We start from the raw sequence: 26,076 nt of genomic DNA on the forward strand, positions 1-26,076 counted from the left end.
ATTAACTGTAAAAGCTGCACATGTGGCTACACTGCGCTGCCCATCGGCTCCTGTATACACTGTCACATTTCATAATTCCCGACCCGGGAGACGGGAGCTCTGATTGGTGAATAGCTATTCACCAGAGCTCCTATCTCCCGATGAATTATGAACGTTCTATACAGGAGCAGTCATGGGCAGAGTCTGTCCATGATGGGAGTAGTAGTCCTAACTGTCCCAAAATAGTTAATACAATTCTCAAATGCTTTGGATCACTGAGGTGGTGTATATTTGCTATTTTTTTGCGTAAAAAAAAAAAAAAACACAGTTAATAAATTTGATTCTACAGTAGAAAGTGCTCTATGGTAAACTTAAACATAGACATGGCTATGAAGAATTCTATCAGATTTTGCGGGGGGAAAAAAGACGCAAATTAACTCTAGCGCAAATCTTTGCATTAAAAAATACAACACAAAAAAAATGATGATAAATTCCTTCCATTGAGATATATATATATATACCGTATTTATCGGGGTATACCACGCACCGGCCTATAACACGCACCCTCATTTAACCAAGGATATTTGGGTAAAAAAAGTTTTTTACCCAAATATCCATGGTAAAATGAGGGTGCGTGTGTGCGCGTGTATACCCCGATATACCCCCAGGAAAGGCAGGGGGAGAGAGGCCGTCGCTGCCCGCTTCTCTCCCCCTGCCTTTCCTGGGGTCTAGAGCGCTGCTGTCGGCCCTTTTCACCCCCTGGTTATCGGCGCCGCTGCCCGTTCCGTCCCCCTGACTATCGGTGCCGGCGCCGATAGCCAGGGAGAGAGAAGCGGCGCCGACAGCCAGGGGGAGAGAAGGGGCAGCGGCACCCATTGCCGGCGCCGCTGCCCCGTTGCCTCCCCCCATCCCCGGTGGCATAATTACCTGAGTCGGGTCGGCGTTGCTCCAGGCCTCCGTCGTGCGTCCCCAGCGTCGTTGCTACGCACGGCGTGGCGCTCTGACGTCATGCGCCGCGCCGTTCAGCGCATAGCAACGACGCCGGGGACGCACAACGGAGGCCGGGAGCAGCGCGGACCCCTAAAATATTGGTAATTTAGATCTGCAAGGGTCCTACAATCCATATAACTCTGTTATTTTTGTTAAAATTGTTTACTACCAATATTCTCAGTATATAGATACAAACAATTTACCAGATAACTTTGTGGACTGTTTCTTTTGTTATTGTTATATACTTAACCCCTTGGGGACGAAGCGCATTTTGACATTAAGGACAAGCAAATTTTTGTTTTTGCACTTAGATTTTTTCTGCTCTCCTTCTAAAAACACTTTCACCTACAGACCCATATAAGGGCTTGTTTTTTGCATCACCAAGTGTACTTTGTAATGACATCACTTATTTTATGACAATCTGCTGCGAAACAGAAAAAAACGTATTTGTGGAGTGAAATTAAAACAAAACGGCATTTTGTAACCTTTTGGGGCTTCAGTTTCTACACAGTGCACTTTTCGGTAAAATTCACACCTTTTCTTTATTTTGTATTTTATTTCATACAGTTACAAGGATACCCGATTTATGTTTTACGACTTCAAAAAAAAAAATTATAACTACATGCACCAAAATTACTATGTTTAAAACTGTTATCTTCTGACCCCTATAACTTTTCTATTTTTCCACTTACGGGGCAATATGCAAGCTTTTTTGTGCCGTAGTCTGTAGTTTTTATTGGTACCATTTTTGTTTTTATGAGACTTTTTGATCACTTTTTGTTAGTTTTTTATGGTATATGTAGTAACCAAAAATTCATAAGTTAAGACTTGGCTTTTTTTTTACGTGTACGCCATCAACTGTGTGGTTAAACTAACCTTATATTTTATTAGTTCGGACATTTGCGCACGCGGTGGTATCACATGATTATTTTTATTTTATTTAAAAAATTGGAAAAGGTGGGGGGATTAAAACTTTTATTAAAGCGTTCCTGTCAGATCACAAAAAAAACAAACTATTATATGTTGCTCAGTATCTCATTTTTATTCATCTATGACCTATATTTCTCTCAGAATTAGCTTTATTTCAGAATTACCTTAATGTTGTCGACCAGAATCAGGGGGTGGGTCCCTTTCTTCTCCTCAGATGATAACTACTCCTCCTCCCCCTCCCTCACTCTCCTCAGTCACTGATCTCAGGAGTGAGCATCTGTAACCCTTTTCTTTCTGGTTTTATGCTATACACACACACTTTGTGCTTACAGTTTTTGCAAAACCACAGCTCCCAGCATGTCCACACATCCTTTGAGTTGTAGTTTTTGCAACAGCTGGAGGCATATGCTTGGTAAAACTCAGATTTACAGCAGTGCTGCTGCAGGCCATCCATCCATCGTTCCTGTAGTGTCCGGGGGCGTTCCGGGTGGAGGGTGGTCCGGTCCGGGCTGTCCTTCTCCGGCGGGCCTCTTCTCCACTCCGGGCAGGCTCCGGCCTAGTACGCTGCATAGACGTCGCTGCGCAGTGACGCCTGTGCGCAGCGACGCACCTGACGTCACGGCGTAGCGGCGTCTATGCAGCATACTAGGCCGGAGCCTGCCCGGAGTGGAGAAGAGGCCCGCCGGAGAAGAAGGACAGCCCGGACCGGTCCGGACCACCCTCCACCCGGAACGCCCCCGGACACTACATGAAGGAAGGATGGCCTGGACCACCCCCATTACGGGTAAGTTTAATTTTTTTATTCACTCGGAGGGTGGGGGAGGGGCCCGACCGGTATAGCGGTATGGGAAAAAATCCATACCGGTATACCGCCCAGCATCACGGTGGGGGGTGCGACGCGGTGCGGTGGGTCGGAGGTGCGGTGCTGCGGGTCGAGGGGGTGGCGGTCGCGGTGCGGTGGGGGCGGTGCGGGGGGCGGGGCATTATAGGCAAGATAATTGCCGATACCGATAATGCCCAAAATCGTGATTATCGGCCGATAATATCGGCCATACCGATAATCGGTCGATCCCTAATTGCCATGGTCCGCATCAGCTCCGCTGAGTTGCCGGGACACTAACTTTAGGTTTAGACACCGCAATCAACTCTGAACGAAGCATCTAAAGTGTTAATACCGGGCATCTGCCCTATCGGTGATGTCCGGCATTAACCCTGGGTCCTGGCTGCTGTACTAGCCGCCTTGTAACCTCCCATAAAAATCAATGGAGAGGCGTGGCATGACGTCTGGAACTCGGAAGCAGCAAGCTTACGTGTTCCGGGAGCCACCGCTGCCAGCCTGGAGGTTGCGGGGGTCGCCAGTGGCGGGACCCCCGTGATCTATCATCTTATCCCCTATTCTATGTATAGGGGATAAGGTGCTTCCAACAGAGTAACCCTTTAAAACCCCTAGGGTATAGGGGTTTTCAAGTTACCTCAGTTATATGAGAGTCTAGTGACCTGCACCTACCTTTCTTTTACAACAATTAAGTGCAACCCTGCCGGATACGTTAATTTCAATATACTGAAGGTAGTCTAAAAGTAAGAACGTTTGACAAGCGCATACTTTTTTTTGCTGTGCTAAAAAGAATCAGTGATAACATTTTGAGTTCCTTCCTCCAAAAATGTAGTCACTTTTAGAAAAGAAACTGACAAATTAATGGATCCACTGGGGGCAAACTGGGGAATACATAGGCATACCAGACAACTTTTTTTCGCTCATATCTGAAGTGTAGACTAAATTTAAGATGCAAACCTAGCCTAGGACAAATATGCTACAAAAACAATGTAAATAGAGCTTAAAGGCTTGGTATATATATTAAATTACAAATTACTACTCACCAAGCAAACCAGAATCAGTGCTTGTGAAAAGAAATTGTAATCCATTCAGCAAAGATTTTGTTGTTCCCTGGAGAAAAAATAAAAATAAAAGATTTAATACAAAATACACACAAAATACATATACAAAATTAGTTTTCATAATTTTTTACTCCATCATCAAATAAACGTAATGTTAAAACAATAATAAGTCCACAACTGCATAAGAGCTCTGACAGAGTCCATTCCAGACAGAATATTTGTCGAGCATGTTAAACGTTCAACTGTAGCAATGTCATGCTGAAAATGTTGTTTCTATGAAAATTAATTGAATCATAAAAAAAAAAAAGTGAACGAAAACGCCTGAACTGTAAACAAAAAAATGTAGTCTGTAAACAGACACCCCCCTCCTCTTACCAGTGCATAACGTTCCATTGAGTTATATGCTGTAGATTTATGACCAGTAATTACCCTCTCTACTCTGTAGTTATCATAATCATTACTGTGTGTCCTAGGTATAGTATATGTCCTAGGGTACACAGCAAAGCAAGTTTGTAAAAAGACCAGAGTCCATAAAGTTCAACCTCCATCCCTAACGAGTTGATCCAGAGGAAGGCTAAAAACCCTCATACTAGAAGTAAAAAAAAATCCTTCCCGACTTCAAATATGGCAGTCAGAATAAATCTCGGGATCAACCTTATGTTCCTATAAATCTAGTATAACCAGCAATGTTTTTGCTCTCCAAAAACACATCCAGACCCCTTTTGAACTTTTTTACTGAGTTCACCATGACCACCTCCTCTGGCAGAGAATTCCACAGTCTCACTGCTCTTACAGTAAAGAACCCCCATCTGTGCTGGTGAAGAAACCTTCTTTCCTCTAAATGTTCTTTCCTTCCTTGTTATAGATACAGTCCTGGGTAAATAGATCCTGGGAGAGATCTCTGTACTGTCTCCACACACATACATAGTTATTAGGTATTCCTTAAGCTGTCTTTTTTCTAAACTAAATAACCCTAATTCAACAATGGGTCCCGGCGTCTCCCATTTACTATTATGGGGGCTGTCAGGCGCCGTTATTAATAGCGGGGAAAAAAAGACGGCACAAGCAGCAATTTTTCTCCTGCTATTCTGCCTGGCTCTCCCCAGAGCCGTCACACTACTGTGCACTAACGGGAGTGTGAAGGAAGCCTTACCTGCAAACAGCTGTCTACTGCACATTTGGAGCAATACAGATAATGCTAATGTAAGGACTTTAGGACCTTATTTCAAGGGAAAGGAGTGGTTTTTGTTAACTAAATGATTTCCAAAATTGGCATTTATGACATTACACATCAAAGAAAGGAAAGTCTCTTGAAACAACAGTGACCATTTCAATCAAAACCTCAAGCGTATTCATCCAATGTTAATTATTTGGGTATATCCACATCGGTCGGATTTCCCGTCTAGATTCTGCAGGCGGAAAATATGCAGCACACAAAGTACCAGCTATGTGGATACAACTCTAACAAATCTCAGGCTGGATTTACACTTGGCAGTTTTACATGTCTCATTGGTTACTGCTTTAAAATTATCAGTCCAGTGTCCATCTCCATGGAGACAGATCTTGATAAATTGTGTAAACAGTTCATAAAGTACATAAATCCACTATATATATATATATAACAAGCAAAACTGTGACCCAGAAATCTCTTTGCCTATGGATTTCTGAGGTGGCATTTCAGACGGACACTGACGTGGCAGATAAGTCCAGTGCTGGTCTCTTCCCACATTACCTACAAGTGAAATTCAAAAGGTGAAACTAATATGTGAGAGAGAGACTTATTACATGCAAAGCAAGATAGTTTAAGCCGTGAATTGTCGTAATTGTGATGATTATGGCTTACAGCTCACGAAAACTCCAAATCCCCAAGATATTATATGATTTTGGGAGCCATGTCATCTGCTGGTGTTGGTCCACTGTGCTTCATTAAATCCAGGGTCAACACATCAGTCTACCAGGAGATTTTGGAGCACTTCATGCTTCCTTCCACAGACTAGTTGCATTACTGAAATAAATTCATTTTTGCGGGACATTCAAAGTGTTACCGAGTCACTGCATATTCCAACAAGGAAAACAGACAAGTCTTGGTAAAAAAAAGTGACGAAAGATGGATTACTTACAGGTAATCTGTTTTTCAGTAGCTCATGACGGCACCCCTGGAGAGGACCTCCCACCGCAGGACAGGAAACCTGAGGATATAAAAACAAGCCACACCTTTCCACACCTCAGTTCATAGCAAAGTACGGGAGCCCAACTGGAATATTATTGATATCTAAAGTATATACAACTTCATTTTTCTTTTAACCCCTTTTTTAGGGAGTGAGGAATAAATGAGGGGTGCCGTCAAGAGTGAATGATGAACAGATTACCACAAGTAATCCATCTTTTCCCCTTCGTTGACGGCACCCCTAGAGACTAGATGTTAAGTTAGGGAAGGATAATAGCCTGCAACACTTTGCGGCCAAAGGACAAATGATAAGTGGGATTTAATTTGTATCAAGAATGTCTCAGGAATATATCACAGGAAGACCATGCGGCAGCCTTACAAATGTGTTCAAGAGAAGCCTCTGCTTTCTCAGCCCATGAAGTTGCAACTTACCTAGTTGAGTCAGCTTAAAAATAGAGCGAAAGAGTCTAATTATTGTAGACATAAGCCATAGAAATGCAATATTTAGCCTCACAGCTCCCGTGCTAAATCTCTTCACAAAATCATCATCTGCCAGTTTACAATTGGAAAAAGAACTAATAGCAGAGATTTGTACCGTTAAGATGTCAGGGCTCAGGTGTTTCTCCAGACCCCTCTAAAGAAATTTGAGGACCAAAGGAATGCTTGGATCTGCCAGAAGAACCACAGAATAGTCAGCAAAGTGTAGAAACTCCTTCCAGGTCCTTAAATATATGGAGGAGGTGATAACCTTTCTGATGGCAAATAAGGGGTCAATTACTTTTCAGAAAAACCTATTTTCCTTAGGATTACCTTTCGGCATTCACGTTGTCAAGTGGAGACAAGAGGACTGTGGATGATGGACCGGACCCTGTGATAACCCTCTGTCTGGAAGGACTCTGGGTTGGCAAACGTACATGGTTCTCAACAGCTTGAACCAAGGCCTTCTTGGCCAGAAGGAAGCTATTAGTAAAACTAATGCTTGATTCTGCTTGGAATTAAGCGAAGAGGGGGAAAGGCACAGGCTCTTCTTTAATTCACCCAGGATTGCGAGAAGGCGTCTACTGCCAGCAGGTAATCTAAAGGATTCAGGGAAAACAATCTTTGGAGCTTCCATTTTTTTTGAGTCAACAGACCTATTGATAGCTTCCCAAATCATCTTTGTATTAGAAATTTTTTTTTAATTCTGGTTGGCCTGAGTGAACTCTGCTCAGAAAGTAGTCTTTGTTTTCTTTCCCTTTTAGATGGACCGCTGAGAGGGAGGACAGATGTGATTCTGCTAATAGAAATATTCTTTAAGATAGATTTTGTAGAAGTTCAGACCTTGTTCCCCCTTAGATAGGCAACTGCTGTAGTGTTGTCTGAGTAAATTATTTTCTTCCCTTGCAGCTAAGGAATCAATTGAGAGATTGCATGTAGAACCACAGAAAAGTTCTTTGTAATTTAATGATGAGTGGATCTGGAAAGGAGACCACATGCCTTGCAGAAGGGTTTGATTGCAGACTGATCCCCATCCCCAGGGACTGGAATCTGTGGTCACAAACTTTTTGCAATAGGGACCAAGGTATGCCCTGAGCTAAATTCTGGATGCACATCCACCATTTTGGAGAAAGTTTTGCCTTTAAAGAAATTAAACATTTTTGATTTATAGAAGAGACACAGCCATCCCAGCTACTGAGAATACATGCTTGAAGCTCTGAGGATCTGAATTGGGCCCAGTTCACTGCCACTATGCATGATATTATTAAAACCCCAGTAAAGACATGGCTTCTCTGTGCAAACATGGGTTAGAAAAAAATCTGTAGCTCTCTCCCTGATAACGTTTTGTTTGAGTAAGGGCAAAAAAGACTTTTGAACTGCCAAATCTAGAATTAGATTAGATTTTTTTAGATTTAGGTTCCATCCTAAAGTATTTAGAATAGAGGAGACCACCTGCAGTTCCTGATTTAAGATAGCTGCGGACTGGAACACAAATAAGAAGTCATCTAGGTAGGGGATTAAAAGGATGTATTTTGTTCTTACTAATGCCCCTACCTCTGCCATTATTCTTGTAAAAACTCGGAGCTTGAGATACCCCAAATGGAAGGGCTCCATAATGCAGGTGTGTCCAAGTTCTGTCCAAGAAGACTGCAACTCAACATTTTTAATGGTAATGATGAATGAGGATGTTATAATAGGCATCTTCTAAGTCTATATAGATTCCATCATGCAGTCTGGGTACAGGTGGAATGTCTACTTTAATGACTCCATCTGAAATATTTTGTAAGACAGGAATTTCTTCATAGAGTTTAGATTTATAAGTTCCATTCGGCTTTTTTACTAAGAAGAGTTGGGAATAAAATCCTCTCCTCTATTCCTGAGGTGGGATGGGAATCAATACTCTTTTTAACAGAATGGTTTTGATTTTTATAAGTGATCTGACATTACTCCAGTGGGAAGAAATCTAGCAAAAGGCCTGCATGAATGGCGCTAGACGTGGGCTGGAGGAAATATTTTCCCAGGCCTCCACAAAATCGGACCAGCATCCTCCCTCTTATCTTGGGGTCTTTGTCCTCTCCCCTCTTTTGCCAAGAAAGGAGTGAGTTTTGAGGTAAGATAACCATACTCCCAGTAAACGGGATACACAAGTAGCAGCCACACTAGAGAAGAGGCAGTGACTGCTTCCCAGGTTCTTTTGTTAAAATAAACCGCCTTTCCGTCCATGGGATCAGGAAGGTATCCTAGGGTATCAAAAGGGAGCACAGATTTTTATTGTTTTTTTATAAACAAGTAGAGTTTGTGCAGCTCACAACACAAATGGCTTGAGGTTAACTGTTGAAGACCAACAATACCCAAAATTGGCCAAAAAAATATATCTAGTATAAGTGTGAAAAAAGAGGAAAAACAGTCCTCAAGAGCCTCCAAACAACATAGCTAATGTCTTTCCCACAGAATTCAGGTATAAATAGGAGGTTTGAATATGTTGTAGTTTGTAAAAACAACATATTATTTACAGTATGATCAATAAATTAATTTATAAATTAATTAATTTTGGGGGAAAGAATGATCTCATGAAACTGAAATATATGACATTAACTAAACAAGAAGGAGGGCTGGCTATTCCAAATTTTAGGTATTACTATTTGACAACTCAAATGGCCCACATTTCAGGAAATAATGGAGATATTTTTGGGGAATTTTTTTAAGGAAAGATTTGGATCAGGAGGGAAACCTATTTGAGAAAATAGAATCATGAGGCTTGGCACAAGGGATGGGGAAACATTCACAATATTAAATCAAATCAATACACTGGTTTAAATAAAAATTAAAAAAAAGATAGGAATTAAGGGGTGCCCAGGTAATACACATTTATGGAACAATTCTAACTTTACAGAATTTTATAAAATACAGGATTATGGGTTTTTGAAGAAACAATGATGTTAGTATCACAATTTGATGAAAAAAAGAGAGATTGTTAGCTTTGAAACTTTCCAAGAAAAATATCACAAACATTTCTCATGGTTATAGACTGTTACAAATTATACATGCATATAATTTTTCACAAAATAAAGAAATGTTTACAGTTAGTTCACATCACATAATTGCAATTTTCTTTTCACCCAAAAAAAAAAAAAAAAGAGTGGATCCATGCTATACAAAAATATTGATGAAAGAATATGTACACACTTATCACTTTACTAGAAGTAAATTGGAAAAAGATTTAGGTATGTGTACAGAAATACAATGGACATAAGTGTTAAATAGCACACAGGAAGAATCGGTTAATTTAGCACACAGAATAATACAATTTAAGATTGTGCACAGACATCACTATTAACCTGATATTAAAAATAAATTTAGGAGTAATAAATTAGCAAGATGTGCTAAATGCAATACTCAAGATGCAGATCTGTGTAATATGTTTTGGAAATGTAGGGAAATTCTAAAATTTTGGATTAGTATATTAAAAAAAAATTGTATATTAAAAAAAAGAAGAATGTGTGAAGGGCAAATACTTGAACCAAATTTATTTTTTTTTAGGATGCTATGAACAATTAAATTATGCTAAATTTTAATTTCTATCAAAAATATTGTTTATTGGGAGATTATTAGTTCTTAGGAGTTGGCTATCAGAAACGGGGCCAACTCAGAAAATGTGGGAAGTGTAAGTGGAGAAAGTTAAAAATATGTAGAAATTTTGAATAATATCAGTGAAAGTGTTGGCTCAATGGGACAAAATTTGGAGTTTCTGGAAATTGTGAGGGTATTATGTTTTTTGTTGTTGTTTTTTTCTTCTCATGTCGACGGGGGGTGGGAGGGAATTCGTTAATGTTCTAGGATTATATAACTTTGTATCCTGATCTGAGGAAGGGAGGGCTCCTCCCGAAACGAGTCATCGCATGTTTTATTATTTTATTATTTATTTTACCAAATAAAATTTGGTTCCACTGTGGACCTTAAACTAAGCTTTGGTCCTACTCCATGTATCTGAAAGAGCCGCAGCGCCATCTACCAAGGGTATTCTTCTTTCTTCTCTGCAACTCATCCAGGATAGTACCACTACTACTCCTGCTACCCAGAAGGCTCGGCAGCGACTCCACCTTTGCAGTACCCCATCATCACTGGGGTGATATGCTTGTTTAATTCACTTCAAGGTGAGCGGCCATCTATATGGTTCCTGTTTAATTCAGGATCACTATTGCTCCTGTCTCCAAGGGTAATACACCAGGCGCCGGTATCTCCCTTTTTTTCTTCCCTACAGATGGGCCTGGTCCTTAAGGTTCAAATGGGCTTGGTCCTTAAGGGGTTAAACGTCAGTGCGTCCCCTTCCCCCCACGTGTATCTGTATGATTTCCCTCCTGTATATAGATGCGCTGTGGGGTCAGACATATCCATATGTCTGGCCCCCACACTCCTTCTATAATCATATGCAGCTCTACGAATGAAAAGTATTCAATCAGCAGCGCATCGGGCCAACCGGTTTCCCGGCCAGATGCGCTGCTGTTAGAATACTTTTCAGCGAAATTATTATTATTATATATATCTATATATATATAATCCAAAAACAATTGAGGTTCAGCACTCGGCACTATCTGACCATTGCAATGGTCAGATAGTGCCGAGTACTGAACCTCAATTGTTTTTGGATTGTGCATTGGACTGGTCCTTGGACCGGCAGTGATAACCGGGTTTGGCGACTGAAGATGACGGCTCCAATCGGCACTACCAGTGCCTTGAATGCTGGAACCTCCACTTCTAATGTATTTACCTACACAGAACATGACGCTACCAGGATTCTCAATACTGTCCAGAGGGAAGAAAAATTCTTAAGTGTTCCATCCGCTGAACTTCTGAAAAAGAAATGGGACATTGAATCCAGACGATTGATCACCCTAGAATTACATCTGGTGACATTGAGTGAGTACTATCGTGAACAACGAATTCAGAGAGGAATGCGCTCACACTTGAGTCCAAATTTGTTCCCAAACAACTATCTTTTCCAGAACAAATTTATACAGATATCAAACAAATATGCCTTTGACGTTATATTATTGAACATGGAGTTTTTACAAGCCGAGATTGAGTCCACACAAAACAAATGCCTGTATGTTGAATTACAACTGAAGTCTCTACTAGCAACACAAGAATACCAGGAATTCTTTCTCCGCCTTTCCTCCCCCCCCCCTTTTTTTTTTCTTTCCTCCCTTTCTGTTTTCCTATTTCTCTACTTTACATATGTGTCGAATTGTTTATATAGCATATAATTGTGCGGTTGCTTAATGCTACCTTACATTTAACACCAGATCTATGTGACATAACCTTGGTTGCGTTAAGTGGGTATTGACTGTATTCTTGTCAGCCATTCTATCGTTTGTGTTGAATGTCATTTGAGCGTTCTCATTACTTTTAGTACTACTGACTTATCGACATGATCATAATGCTATAGTTCCCTGCAGACTTTCTGTATGTATTGTATTGAAAAAATATTTCAATAAACACTTACTGTTAAAAAAAAAAAGAAAGAATACCAGGAAGCCAAAGAAAAACTGGCCGCCCGCCTCTTGAAGCATCAACATGAACTAGAGGAGGTGAAACGGACCAAGTGGCACCGTGACCTGGATGTTTATGCTAGTGGTAAAATTTATACTTGGCAGACACATACACAGCAAGAGGGGAAAAGACTGAGAAGACGCCCGAGATCGACATTCCCTGGTGGACGTCCATCCCAGAATGATGGCTTTCTATCTACTGCATTAGATAGTGACTCATCAGATGAAGCTACTTCTCAGTCTTTTTTAGGACAAGGTCACCACGCAAGTGCCGACGCGGAGGGAGAAAACACCGCAAAGGGCGTGCGTACAAGACAGAACTACAAACCACCGAGGGGCAATAGAGGACGCCGTTAGTGGTAAATATTTCTTCTGTGACTTTAACTGATACAGAACAACGCGTTCTAGAAAAAGGACTCTCATATTGTCCTACTACAGAGACAGACTGGTTTAAGTTGCAAATTGATTTAGAAACATTTTTTCGCAGGTTACGTCTTAGGAGTCATTTTGATGAAGCATCATGCATTGATCGGGTGAATGCTAAGTCCACACTGTTGTCCCTTGGGGAAGTTGGGCTCTTTAACAAGAGCCATTATCAGCCCCCCAGGGACAACAGTGGGGTTGAGGCGTATATTGAGGTGGTTTCACATAAAATAGAGGAACATAGACAAAATAGAAACACACAGACTTGGCACAATGTGTCCAAAACGGAGTTTGAGGCACTACATAATTTGGAGAAAAATACAGCTATTACTATTAAACCGGCGGATAGAGGGGGTGCCATCGTTGTGATGGACACCCCCCTATATCTAGCAGAAATGAAAAGACAGGTCGAAGATCAGGATGTATATCAGCGACTCATGTGTAATCCCTTGAAGAAGATTCAGGATCTTATAGCACATATTGTTAATACAGGTAAGGATGAGGAGGTGATTGATGATGATCTGAGTCAATATCTGATACAAAAATGTCCATGTACACCAGTATTATATGTCTTACCCAAGATACACAAGAGTCTACAGAGTCCCCCCCGGAGACCTATTGTCTCCGGGAGGGACTCTTTATTCTCACCAGTGGCGACATATTTGGATAAGCTTTTAAGGGATCATGCCATCAAAGCAACCTCTTACATACGTGATATGTCTGACTTTATTAATAAAATCAGTGCCTTGACATGCCCTCCTGGAGCCCTTTTGGTTTCATTTGATATAGTCAATTTATATACCTCTATCGACCATGATAGAGGTATGTATGCAGTAGAAAGATGTCTCACAACAACCTCAGTACCAGGCCGTGTCCGTTCCTTTGTCCTGGACTTGTTGGGGGTCATCCTCAGACAGAATTATTTTCTGTTTGGGGATGACTTCTACGTCCAGGGCAGGGGAACGGCCATGGGTTCCAACATGGCGCCCACATACGCCAACATCTATATGGCGGATGTGGAGACCACACACATTTACACCTCACAATGGTTTAGATTTGTTAATATTTGATATCGATATATCGATGATACTTTTGTAATCTGGACTGGTACAACAGAACAACTTGCTTTATTTTTTGAAGAACTGTATTAAATTTTTCCAGAACTGAAGTTCAAAATTGTCACGTTAAAGGAGTCCATTCAGTTTTTGGACACGACTGTGACCATGGTCAACGATAGACTGGTCACTGATTTGTATGTAAAGCCCAAGGAACAACCTCTTGCCCTTTGATAGTTTTCATCCTGGGCCAATGATGGAGTCCCTTCCGTGGAGCCAATTATTGAGGGTCAAACGCATTGTATCGAAACCCACAAAGACTGAGATAAGGATTGATGAAATGATTACTAAATTCCAACACAGAGGTTATCCTAGACAACTTTTGGATAAACATAGAAGGCGTCTAGCAGGTCACTCACGTAGTGAACTCCTTACTACCCATACCAAACAGAAGGATGACAGGATACCGTTTGTATCCACATACTCCACGGATAGTAGGGAAATATCTAAAATACTGAGAACTAATTGGGACATAGTGAAACGTACCACCAAAATTGCGGCCCCCCCGATGATGGCATACAGGAGGGGTCAGGATAGGTTGATCAAATCTGATGTAGGTAGCTTTAAGAAGAGCACATCTGAGCAGTGGTTGGGGACCAAGAAAGGGAATTTTCCCTGTGGGGACTGCAGCCACTGCAACAGTATGATCAAGGGCAACACCTTCTGTCACCCACATACAGGACGGATATACATTATTAGACATAAGTACACATGCAGGTCCTCTTTTGTCATCTATATGTTGCAGTGCCCTTGTGGCCTGCACTATATAGGTGAAACAATTAATGAATGTAGGATACGTCTCAATGGCCATAAATCTTCAATCCGTACAGGCAGGTTGGATCTCCCCATCCCCAAACATTTCCATGAAGTAGGCCATAATGTTAGCCAGCTTAGATTCAGAATTATCGATCATGTACCAATATTGAGGAGGGGAGGGGATCGTGAAAGAATATTGAAACAAAAGGAACTTAAATGGATTCATGCACTGGGCACTTTACAACCCTCGGGTCTCAATGTCGATTTCAGTCTTTAACCATTTATGTAAAATTAGGAAGGTATTGAGTGTTCTTTAATTTTCTCTTCCCCCCCCCCTTTCATTCCCCCCCTTTTTTCTTCACTTTTATTTATTTTTCCTCTTTTTCTTCCTTTCTCCTTTCCTTTTTCTCACCTTTTCTCGTCCGTTTCCCCCCCTTTCCCCCCCCTCCCCCTTTTCATTTTCTTTTTTCCTCTTCCCCCTTTTTCCTTCCCCCCCTTCATTTTCCCCCTTTTTTCTTTTTTTCTTTCCTTTCTCTTTTTTACATTTATTTTTTATTTTTTTATTTTTTCTTTATTATTTTTTTATTTATTATTTTTTTATTTATTTTTCTTCATCATTTTTTTATTTTTCTTTTCCCGTCCGTTTTTTCCCCCCTTCCTCCCCTACCCCCCTTTTCACCTTTCATTTTCTTTTTTCCTCTTCCCCTTTTCCCTTTCCCCCCCCCTCTTTCTTCTTGCATCATTTTTCCATTTCCCCATTTTCCCTCCCTTTCCCTTCCCCCTTTATTTCTTCTCTATCCTTTTTTCACATCCAGTCCTGTTCTGTTTCTGAAATGTTTATTTGCAAGGTCTCGTTGTTTTTAATGTGTTTTATCTAATATTTTTTAGATCACATACCCTGTTTGATTATCTATATTTTAGACAACTCGAGTTCGTGAGAAGTACGGGCTGAGGCTGTGCGCATTACAGGAAGTGAGGTCGCGCCGGTATATGGCGCAGCCGCACCAACTTTGTTTACAAACCAGCGAACGCTGCATGTGAAACAAGAGATCTATAACTGATACAGACGATCAAGAGAAGTGAGTACCCTAAGGATGCTGAGTAGAAGACCCTCTTCTACTGTATGTCTATATTATAACTGCCGCTTGTTCATTTTGCACTTTAGTATGTTTTTGACACTTTGTGATCACATGATGTTTATATGATTCACCAATCAGAGAATGGAGGTTGGCTCTTTAGCTAATTTTGTATTGTGCACACATGTTCATCAACCAATGATTTTGTACCTTGATGTATTTAAGTACCGTATTTATCGGCGTATAACACGCACTTTTTAGGCTAAAATTTTTAGCCTAAAGTCTGTGTGCGTGTTATACGCCGATATACCCCCAGGAAAGGCAGGGGGAGAGAGGCCGTCGCTGCCCGCTTCTCTCCCCCTGCCTTTCCTGGGGTCTAGAGCGCTGCTGTCGGCCCTTTTCACCCCCTGGTTATCGGCGCCGCTGCCCGTTCTGTCCCCCTGACTATCGGTGCCGGCGCCGATAGCCAGGGAGAGAGAAGCGGCGCCGACAGCCAGGGGGAGAGAAGGGGCAGCGGCACCCATTGCCGGCGCCGCTGCCCCGTTGCCTCCCCCCATCCCCGGTGGCATAATTACCTGAGTCCGGTCCGCGCTGCTCCGCTGCTCCAGGCCTCCGTCGTGCGTCCCCGGCGTCATTGCTATGCGCTGAACGGCGCGGCGCATGACGTCAGAGCGCCGCGCCGTGCATAGCAACGACGCTGGGGACGCACGACGGAGGCCTGGAGCAGCGCGGTAATTATGCCACCGGGGATGGGGGGAGGCAACGGGGCAGCGGCGCCGGCAATGGGTGCCGCTGCCCCTTCTCTCCCCCTGGCTGTCGGCGCCGCTTCTCTCCCCTTGGCTATCGGCGCCGGCACCGATAGTCAGGGGGACAGAACGGGCAGCGGCGCCGATAACCAGGGGGTGAGAAGGGCCGACAGCAGCGCTCTAGACCCCAGGAAAGGCAGGGGAAGAGAAGCGGGCAGCGACGGCCTCTCGCCCCCTGCCTTTCCTGGGGGTATATCGGGGTATACACGCGCACACACGCACCCTCATTTTTTCATGGATATTTGGGTAAAAAACTTTTTTTACCCAAATATCCGTGGTAAAATGAGGGTGCGTGTTATAGGCCGGTGCGTGGTATACCCCGATAAATACGGTAAGTTTCATATGAACACTTGTTATGCTTGATAAAGGCTTCACACCGAAACGTTGCACTTTTATTTTGTGGAATAAACTCAGAAGCCATTACTGAACATCCTGGATCTGACGCCTCATTTTGCTGTGACTCATTGCTGCTGATAGATATAGATAGATAGATAGATAGATATCTCTCTATCTCTCTCTCTTCTCCCACCGCAGCGTTTCTATTTGAAAATCCTGCCGGGAGCCCTCAATGGCTCCTCAGTATCGGCCATTCAGGGCTCCAGGCGGGGAATTTACAAATGAAAGTAAAATACATCGTACATCACTGGGGAATGGAGCATGCTGCCCATTCCCCTGTTAAATAACTTCTAATCGCATCGGGTCTCAGAAGTAAGACCCAGTGTGATCAATCTCTCAGCCCCTGTACTACAACCCCCATCATGGAACAGAGTCTGTTCCATGATGGGGGTTGTAGTACACACACTAATGTAGCCTCCCCAGCCACCAGCAGACTCCTGCAGCCAGGAAATTACTACTCCCATCATGGAAACAAGTCTGTTCCATGAAGGGAGTAGTAGTAGTAGTAGTCCCTCAGCACTGCAGGAGTCTGCTGATGTCACCTCTTCTGAGCATGCTCAGAAGTAATAACGGATATTATAAACCAGGTGCAAACGGATGACATAAAGGCTCATCCTTTTGCCGTAGACTTCAATGTTAAAAAAAATAGCCGTTAATTTACCCGCTTCTTGTGACGGAAAAAAAGAAAAATTAGTGCATGTGCCTTTTTTTCTTCCATCAGAAATAACGTACGTTATTCATGACAGGCTTTATAATGGGTCATAACGGATAATCAAAAAATCCCATAGAGATGAGATTTTTTAACGTCCGTTTAACATCCGTTTTTAAGGCTTTTCTAACGGAAGTTTATAACGAGTCTTAACGGAGCAACTTTATAGTGTGAAAGGGGCCTAAGCCGCCCAGGGAGCCACACATGAAGTAGGACCAGCAGCCTGGAGAGAGGTATGGTAAGAGTCCTCAGGATTCCTACCTGAGGGCAGAAAACCTGAACTGAGGTGTGGAGAGATGTGGCTTGTTTTTATATCCTCAAGTTCCCTGTTCTGCCGTAGTAGGTCCTCTCCAGGGGTGCCATCATGAGTAAAGTGGTAAAACCAGGTATCCAGTGTCCACTTTGTCTCCTCTCTCCCCTCCCAAAAGAGGTCATGTGACACATTGTACTTGTCTTGTACGCCACCCCTTTCCTTCTGTCGTCATGCAGTCAAGTCAAGCGCCCTTTTTAACAGTTTTCAACCAAGCCATCCCCTCTCTATCATAGCTCATCAAGTCACACCCCTTTCTGGCATCTTCTGACATTATACCGACAAGCCACAACCCTTTATAACAGTCTCAGCAGTGATGACTAATGGTAAATGCAGTTTAATAGGGTGTGCAGGAGTAAGTCGCAGAGAGAAAATGGAGCAGTGGGCAGAGAAAGACTGTGCATCAGGGAGATAAGAATGGTGTCAATAACAAACCAGGGGGACTAAGTAAGTGCATTACACACCATGTGGGGTATTATTATTATTATTCACACCATGTGGGGTATTATTATTATTATTTTTTTATGATGCCAGATAATCTCTTAAATCTTTTTTCTTCCTGCTGGTTCCACTCCTAAAATAAAAAAATGCAGGGACAAAAAAATAAAATAAAAAAATAAAGATTTAAATTTGTTGGATATTAATATTGCAGGTACACCACAGATTTTCTTCACTGACAAATTAAAATCCTTAAGGATAGGGTCACAACGCGCACACAGCGTATTTCATGCTGTGAGAAATCCAGTGGGCTGCACATTTTTTTTATAAGCAGACATCCAGGGCTTCCACGCTGCACCCCTGTGTATGCAGCAAGGTTTGGAGGCGGGTCAGTGCATCACACTGGCATGCTCGGCCCGCCTCCAAACCTTACTGCACATACAGGGTTGAAAAATTTGCAGCGTAATTCAAGCTCTCCAGTGAATTTCTGTAGCATATCTGCCCAGTGAGAATATTCCCTTCTACTTCACATTCATTTTTTATTTTTTTATTACAGCTTAGCTTACTTGCTGAATTAGAAGCAAAATATTTTTTTTCTTCATCTTCAGTATTTTCAGAAGAGTATGAAAAACTCTGTTAACTAAGGTTGTGTTCGTATGATATCCAGAAAGTAAATTCAGCACTACAGCACAGATTTCAGGATACAGAAGTTCTCCACTGTTGAACATGTCTAGTTGGTCATTTATGCTTCCTGATTCTTCAAGCTCTGTTTTCACTTCTGCAAAAAAACAAAACAAAAAATATATAAGAATATTAAGAACAATGCACCTTAGGTGCCAATGTCTTAAGATATTTCAATACAAGCTTCTATAACATTTAAGTGAGTACTTAAGTACTATGAGTTATAAGAGCCTGCATACATGCAGTTAGGGCAGAGCATCTAGTTTAGATAATAACCATCCATAGTCCCTTTGATAAGTATGGAAGGATTGCTCCTCAGTGAAACATCAATGTCAGTTTTGCAAGGTTGTGCAACTCAGGCTGTGTTAAAGGGGTATTCTGCCCTTAGACATTGTATGCCCTACCGAAAGGATAAGAGATAATATGTCTGATTGTGGGGTCCTGCGTCTGGGACCCCCAGCAGTCTCCGTGCAGCACCTGGCACTCAGGGCCGGGTACTGCTCCAGTCTTCGAAACCTAGCGTTTCCAAGAATGGAGCAGCATCTGGCACAGAAAGCCGGGTGCTGCATGGAGATCGCAGGGGGTCTCAGCAATCAGACATCTTATCCCCTATCCTTTGGATAGGGGATAAGATGTCTAAGGGGAGAATACCCCTTTTCCACAATGGAATTTCCAAGTGGAATTCGGTTTTGAAATTCTGCTTGAATTCTGATGCAGCACATTCCTATTGCTTTCAATGCGATTCTTCTACACAGTGTACACTACGAAATTTCAGTGGAGCGCTCCGGTGATGACTATTATTCACCGGTAGAATAAACTTGTTCATTCATTCATTCTTTCACCAGAATAACGTGCAAAATACATTGTAGTCTATGGGGACCTGCAATGTCCATGCGCCTAGTGCCGAATGAGATCCCAGGGATTTCATAGTGCGAACCCACCCTTATGGTGCATGGATTTATAGATGGATACAGCTCCCACTAAACAATCAAGCTTTAATTTATACTAGTTGAGTACTTGGGGGTGGGGGGGTGAAGTTACAGCAACAAAGGAGGAAGTTTTTGTCCTTATATCCCATCCCCATAACCTGTCCTATCCAGTCCCCAAATACTGACCTCATATCCAGTCCCCATTTCTAATCCTCATATCTTGTCCTAAGGTGTGGCTGAGTGGTGATGAACATATCGTAAACTGAAAATAAAAGGGGTGTGGCTTAAAGGGTGGGCATGTATTTGCAAGATAGGGCATGGCATGTGGGGGGGTGTAGCTTGCCAGCCGGACTGACGCAATCACCAGAAGATTGCAGAGTATGGTACCAGAAGTCTTATATACTTACATGGGACTTGAAACAAAAACCCCATCCTTCAAGTATGGGGGTAGGTTAGGGTTAATTTAACTATTATATATTTTAATTTGACATATAACTAACATGTGACCAAGTATTATCTAAATATCTCCAGCCGTACTGAAGTTATGCTGGAACATATATTCCCAATAGATTTTCATTGGACTTTAATCAAAAAAAAAACCCGACCCTTGCAAATGGGGTTAGGTCAGGGTTAATTTAACTATCCTATATTTTTTGTGGACATATAACATGTGACCAAGTATTATCGATATATATATATCTTCAGCTGTTTGGAAGTTATGTAGTAACATTATTCTCATAGACTTGTTTGGGACTTTAAACAAAAACCCCGACCCTCGCAAATAGGGGTGGGTAAGGGTTAAATTACCTATCCTAGGTTTGTTGTTGACATATTAGTAACATGTGTACCAAGTTTCATGTTATTATCTACAGCCGTACGGAAGTGATGCTGGAACACACACACACATTTATCATTAGGTGTCTATTGTAGACACATCTCTACCCCTTTGCACTGCCTAATTTACACTCTTGCTCAAAATTTACAGAAGTTGTGCATGTCCTTTGATAAATTTTGTTTAAATATAGAAATGACACCCTGCCCCTCGCTCTACCGTACACTCCTTCTCTACCTCACACTTTACAGAGCTGTGGCATTTTCCCGCAAAACACTGCTCACATAGCTAGAAGTTCCAAAGCAGCAGTGTGTGCCAAACAAAACCTTTATAAATGTTTATAAAGTACACAATGTCTGGGTTTAAGAAATATGTAATTTTGCTTAACAATCTGTCCCCTTACCTCTATATCAGTGTTTACCAATGAGAAAGTGTTGCAAAACTTGGTATGCTGGGAGTTCTAGTTTTGCAAAAGCTGGAGGCACCCTGGTTGGTAAACACTGTGTACATGTACCAGAGCTGAATGTGTGATTATGTGTAAGCTCTGCTGCATACACACAATCACACACGCAGCTCTGCTGCATACACATGATCACACATATACATAGAACTAACAGCCATACCTCCTTCTCCCTCCCTGCACATACAGTGGTATTCTTAGCCTCCTGCACTCCTAATCTCCTGCACTCATCAAGAACAGTGGGAGTTAAAATTTTACACAGCAGGACGTTTGAACTGTGCCAGAAAGTATTTCTGGATATTTTAGAGGTGGAGACCCTGCATCGGTCTCCTGTTCACCCGCACTACAACCCAGTGTATTGGGTTATAGTGCAGGTGAACGGGCGACCTTTTTCCTTAGAAAATATTTTTAAAGGAAATATCACAAACGGTCCATAAACATTGCATTGTTTTTAAAAGGTACATGGAAAAGGTTTTAAGTATCCCAGAGATAATCTGACTGGTGGCAGAAGCAGTTAATGCTTTCTGACACTTTGGTACATGTGCTATATTTGCGTTAAAAATATTGGCAATGTGCAAAGTTTGACAGCGTAAACAAACATTGTGCTGGTAATAAATTAGTGTCCACTGCATTTTTCTCTCCTCAGTGCATGGACAATAGACTACATCTGAAAATGTTCCACCAAAAAAGATGCACATAAAAGATGCAATGAGTGAAACTGCGCAAAATTATGCATCAAAAAATAATCAAAAAGGGGTAAAATCATTGATAAATGTCCCCCAATTGAGTTCTCTCTCTCTCTCTCTCTCTCTCTATATCTATCTATCTATATATATATATATATACACATATACATAGACACAAATATAAACTAGCTGAGTACCTGGCGCTGAACGGTTTTTCCTACCATATCCTTGTGGGGGAGGAAAATTAACAAAGGAGGGAGCTTTTGCCCTCATATCCCATATCTAATCCTCATAGCCTGTCCTCAGGTGGGGCTGAGTTGTAATGAAGCTGAAAATAAAAAGGGTGTGGCTTCAAGTGTGGGCATGTCTTTGCAAGATGGGGCATGGAATGCGGGGAGGGAATTCACCTGGAGATGCAGAGGGGAGCTTGTGGAGTAAGGTACCAGAAGTCCTATATACTTGCATGGGACTTGAAACAAAAATCCCATCCTTCACATATGGGGGTAGGTTAGGGGTTAATTATTCCATATTTTTATTTGACATATAAGTAACTTCTGACCAAAGTATTATCAACATATCTCCAGCTGTACGGATGTTATGCTGGAATATACATTTCCCATAAATTTGCACTGGACTTTAAACGAAAACCCCAACCCTTGCAAATGAGAGTAGCTTAGGGTTAAATTAACTATCATATTTTTAGTGGACATATTAAGTAATATGTGACTAAGTATTATCAAAGTATCTCCAGCTGTTTGGAAGTTATGCAGTAACATTTATTTCCCATAGACTCTCGCAAATGGGTGTGGGTAAGGGTTAAATTACTGATCCTATGTTTGTTGTTGACATATAAGTAACATGTGTGCCAAGTTTAATGTTTAATATCTTTAGCCGTTTGGAAGTGATGCTGTAACATACACACATAGGGGGAGATTTATCAAAACCTGCGCAAAGAAAAAATTGCCCATAGCAATCAGATGGCTTCTTTCATTTTGCAGAGAACTTGTCAAAAATGAAAGCAGCAAGCTGATTGGTTGCAATGGACAACTTTTCCTCCGGACAGGTTTTTATAAATCTCCCCCATTGGGTTTTACATATATAGATACCCCATTTACGAACTGTCTCAACTCTGTCATTACTATTCATTTCTTTACTATGCTTAGCATGAGTGAATCAGTACAGTTTTCACCCTGTGTAAGTGTACAAAATGATTCATGCCTTTTCAACATTTACAGCCTTTTGTCAGTGAAGATTGAATTAGAGGTTGCTATATGGAGAGGAAGAGATTACTTGATCAGCTTTTAAAAGGGTTACTCCACTCCCCAGCGTACGGAACATTGAGATCCCAATGCTGTGTGCGAGTTTCGGTGTTCACGCCCACCCCCTCAAGACGTCACGGCCTTCACGTCCCCTCCCATATACTTGCACTGAGTGGGTGGAACGTTATATCACATGACGGGGCGTGACATCACGAGGGGGCGGACGTGAACACTGAAGCCCACACACAGCGTTCGGAACTCACTGTTCCGGAAGCTGGGTAGCGGAGTAACACTTTAAAGGGTACTCTGTCCCTGAACACCTTATCCGGTATCCAAAGTTAAATAAGGACTGAAAATATGCAACCGTGCTGGGTATCAGCACTAACTCAACGCTCTTTATATACTGTATATCGCCTTTATCTTCCCAATTATTCAGTTAAAAATTCAGTATGGGGAGAAGGAATTTCTGCTAATAGTGAAACTACAGTAATAATTTATACAGGGGTGTGGAAATTTAAAAAAATAACTACTTTTCCAAGGGACTAAAGCGGAACACAATCTACTTTATCTACTATCCTGGTAGATAAAATAATTTTCAACCAAAATAGTACGATCCCCCCCACTAGACCACCAGGGATGGATATAAGATCCCTTTAGACACTGCTGTCAACTTAGACAGAGGTGATCTAATGGTTTAATAGCGGCCACAGCGATCACAGCATGCCAGGATATTAGCGGCGGGAGAGCTGTAGCTCCTTTTACACCCGAGGCAAGCCCCCCCTTATAACAATTTTTCTATATACAGGGATGTATGAGGGTAATCTTATGTGCCGTGAGCTGTTTTTATTGGAACATTTATTATCAGAACTTTTATTCGGAAAGGGGCTTATTCACATATATACGCACTTTTTAAAATATTTTAATCACTATTTTTTTGTCTTCTTAGGAACTTGTATATGGAGTCTTTTGATTGGAAATCACTGAACAGCACTGTTACTGGGGGGTTCTGCTTCTCCACTTTGTGTGGTGCATTTTATTTACTCTAATTTATGTGTCATTATGTTGCATTTAGTTACTAGATAACTACAACACCCAGCATGCCCTGATACAGCCTATGGTTGTGTGGGTGTTGCAGAATGTTGCACTGTATAGTAGGACAGTTAAGATTATTGTGTAACATGCTGGGAGTTGTAGTTTTGGTTCGTGTCAGCTGCAGAGCCATAGTCTGTGTCAAGGAATACTGGGAATTGCAGTTAGTAACTACAACACCCAGCATGCCTTGATGCAGCCTATGGCTCTGCAGCTGACCTGAACCAAAACTACAACTCCCAGCATGTTACACTTTATAGTTCTACAGTTTAGGTTATGGTGTAACATCTCAGCATGTCGCCAGCCCAGTAAGACCGGATGCCCTAAGTGTACCAACGTCTGGGGGTGCTAAGTATACCTGCTGCTGGGGTGCCATTACACTCCACTAGCCTTTTTCTACATCTTTGAATATCTTGAATATCTATGCCAGCTATCCAACATTTTGGTCCCAGTTTGTGGTTTATTGGCTATACTCAATATACCTGCCAGGCTAGGCAGTTTATGTATCTATGTTTATTTAGTGGTAGCTCCTATCGCGTTGCTACCATTGTGTGTAGTGCACCCATCTACTAGTGCACTAACACTAAGTCACCCCTGCCGTATTCCTGACCAATCACAACTACTTCATGGTACCTATGCATATTTACTGGTAATGGTTAATGGTGATATTGTCTATTACGTCACCACCTGTATCTACTTTAATAATCCAGAGGACTTAGGTATATTTTTGCATCTATATCTATGCTAGCAAATTATGCATTTTTTTTGTTTGTGTACATGGCTGTAATGAGTAAACATCATGGCTATTGATAGCCTCTACTTTGCATAGGGCACAATTTAATATATGTGGCATACCTCATGCACCTAGTGTACATCCCACACTAGGAGGGCAAACTTGGAGGAATTAGCCACTATCTGGGCTTGGTTCGCTGCGTTCTGAGGGAATACTTGGTCATCATAAGTGCCCTGTTTTTAAAAATTGGTGCCATCACTATCACTAATATTCATGTTTGGTGCCACTGCTCTCCCTGATGACCCTGTTTAAATTTGACAGGTGAAACGCGTTGGAGTTGGGTTATTTTTTGATTGTTTTTGCACTATTGTGGTTATCACACACACTTTGTTTTTGGAGCCTTGGGTTGTGCAGCCCTATCCCCTTCTATCTATTGTCTCATTTTGTTGTTTTTCCCCTCACTTAGTGAGAGCAGGAAACGTCACTGTGGTTGAGGCCACCCTGTTAAGGAGGTGGGTCCCTCAAAAGGCAGGGAAAGAGGGATGGGTATATTTATCATAGTGGGCACATATCCCTCCATCTCTCTAATCCTTGAATTATTTCATTGTTGAATAATCATATATTTACATCCTCTAATCCAGGAACTTAGTCGTTCCTATCTTAGATCATCCATCTGTATCTACTATAGGCGTGGTTCACTTATCTATCCTCAAGATTTGGGTCTGCACACCCCCGGGCTCCCTAGCACTATTTAGTACATGTAGCACATACCTTAGTTCAATTGTTATCTTCTAATTTTAGTCTGTAGTACATTAAAAGTTATATTTTAAACAATATTTTGTATTGATCATGAGGACGACTTCTCGGTGACTTTTCTTGCTTAGATCCTCTTGACATTTATCATTACGATAATATAGGATCACATAACTATGTAAGTGATTCCCTAGTCGGTGATAACCCTATGGTGTAACATGCTGGAAGTTGTAGTTTTGGTTCGGGCGTGTTTGCGTGCATCCGTGGGGCTCTTGGCCGGTGGGCGAGTATGAAGGGGGTGGGATTCTGGGGGTGCAATTTAGTGCGGGTGGCCAGAAACCACTAAAAATAAATATTAGATAGCACAACTGGCAGCAGCACTTGTCAGTCCGCCCCTGTACAAAACATACATGCATACACATATCATACATACACATACACCGGCCTAGGCCCCCTATATCATACATTACATACATACATACATCATACATAGACACATCATACATACATACACACACCCGCCGCCAGGGCTGGCCTTAGGTGTTCAGGCGCCCTTTGCAAGCTAACCTTGTTCTCCCCCTGTCTTCCTTTATTCAGAGCTGCGCTTTCCATCCACCGGGAGGGGGCGTGGTTTAAT

The 26,076-nt window shown here is 41.9% G+C and overlaps 1 protein-coding gene across 4 annotated transcripts in view; it reads right to left on the bottom strand.

Annotated features, from left to right (window-relative positions):
- LYST (lysosomal trafficking regulator) overlaps nt 1-26,076 on the bottom strand; it is a 1,083,863-nt gene that overhangs the window by 824,075 nt on the left and 233,712 nt on the right. For all 4 annotated transcript variants that reach the window (XM_056566940.1, XM_056566939.1, XM_056566938.1 and 1 more), the window contains exons 8-9: nt 18,584-18,795; nt 3,778-3,844 (exon numbers count right to left, since the gene is read on the bottom strand). In XM_056566940.1, coding sequence (XP_056422915.1) covers nt 3,778-3,844; nt 18,584-18,795 — 279 coding nt within the window. The remainder of the gene's footprint in view (nt 1-3,777; nt 3,845-18,583; nt 18,796-26,076) is intronic.

This window comes from Hyla sarda, chromosome 3 (genome assembly GCF_029499605.1).
Source record: "Hyla sarda isolate aHylSar1 chromosome 3, aHylSar1.hap1, whole genome shotgun sequence".
NCBI lineage: Eukaryota > Metazoa > Chordata > Amphibia > Anura > Hylidae > Hyla > Hyla sarda.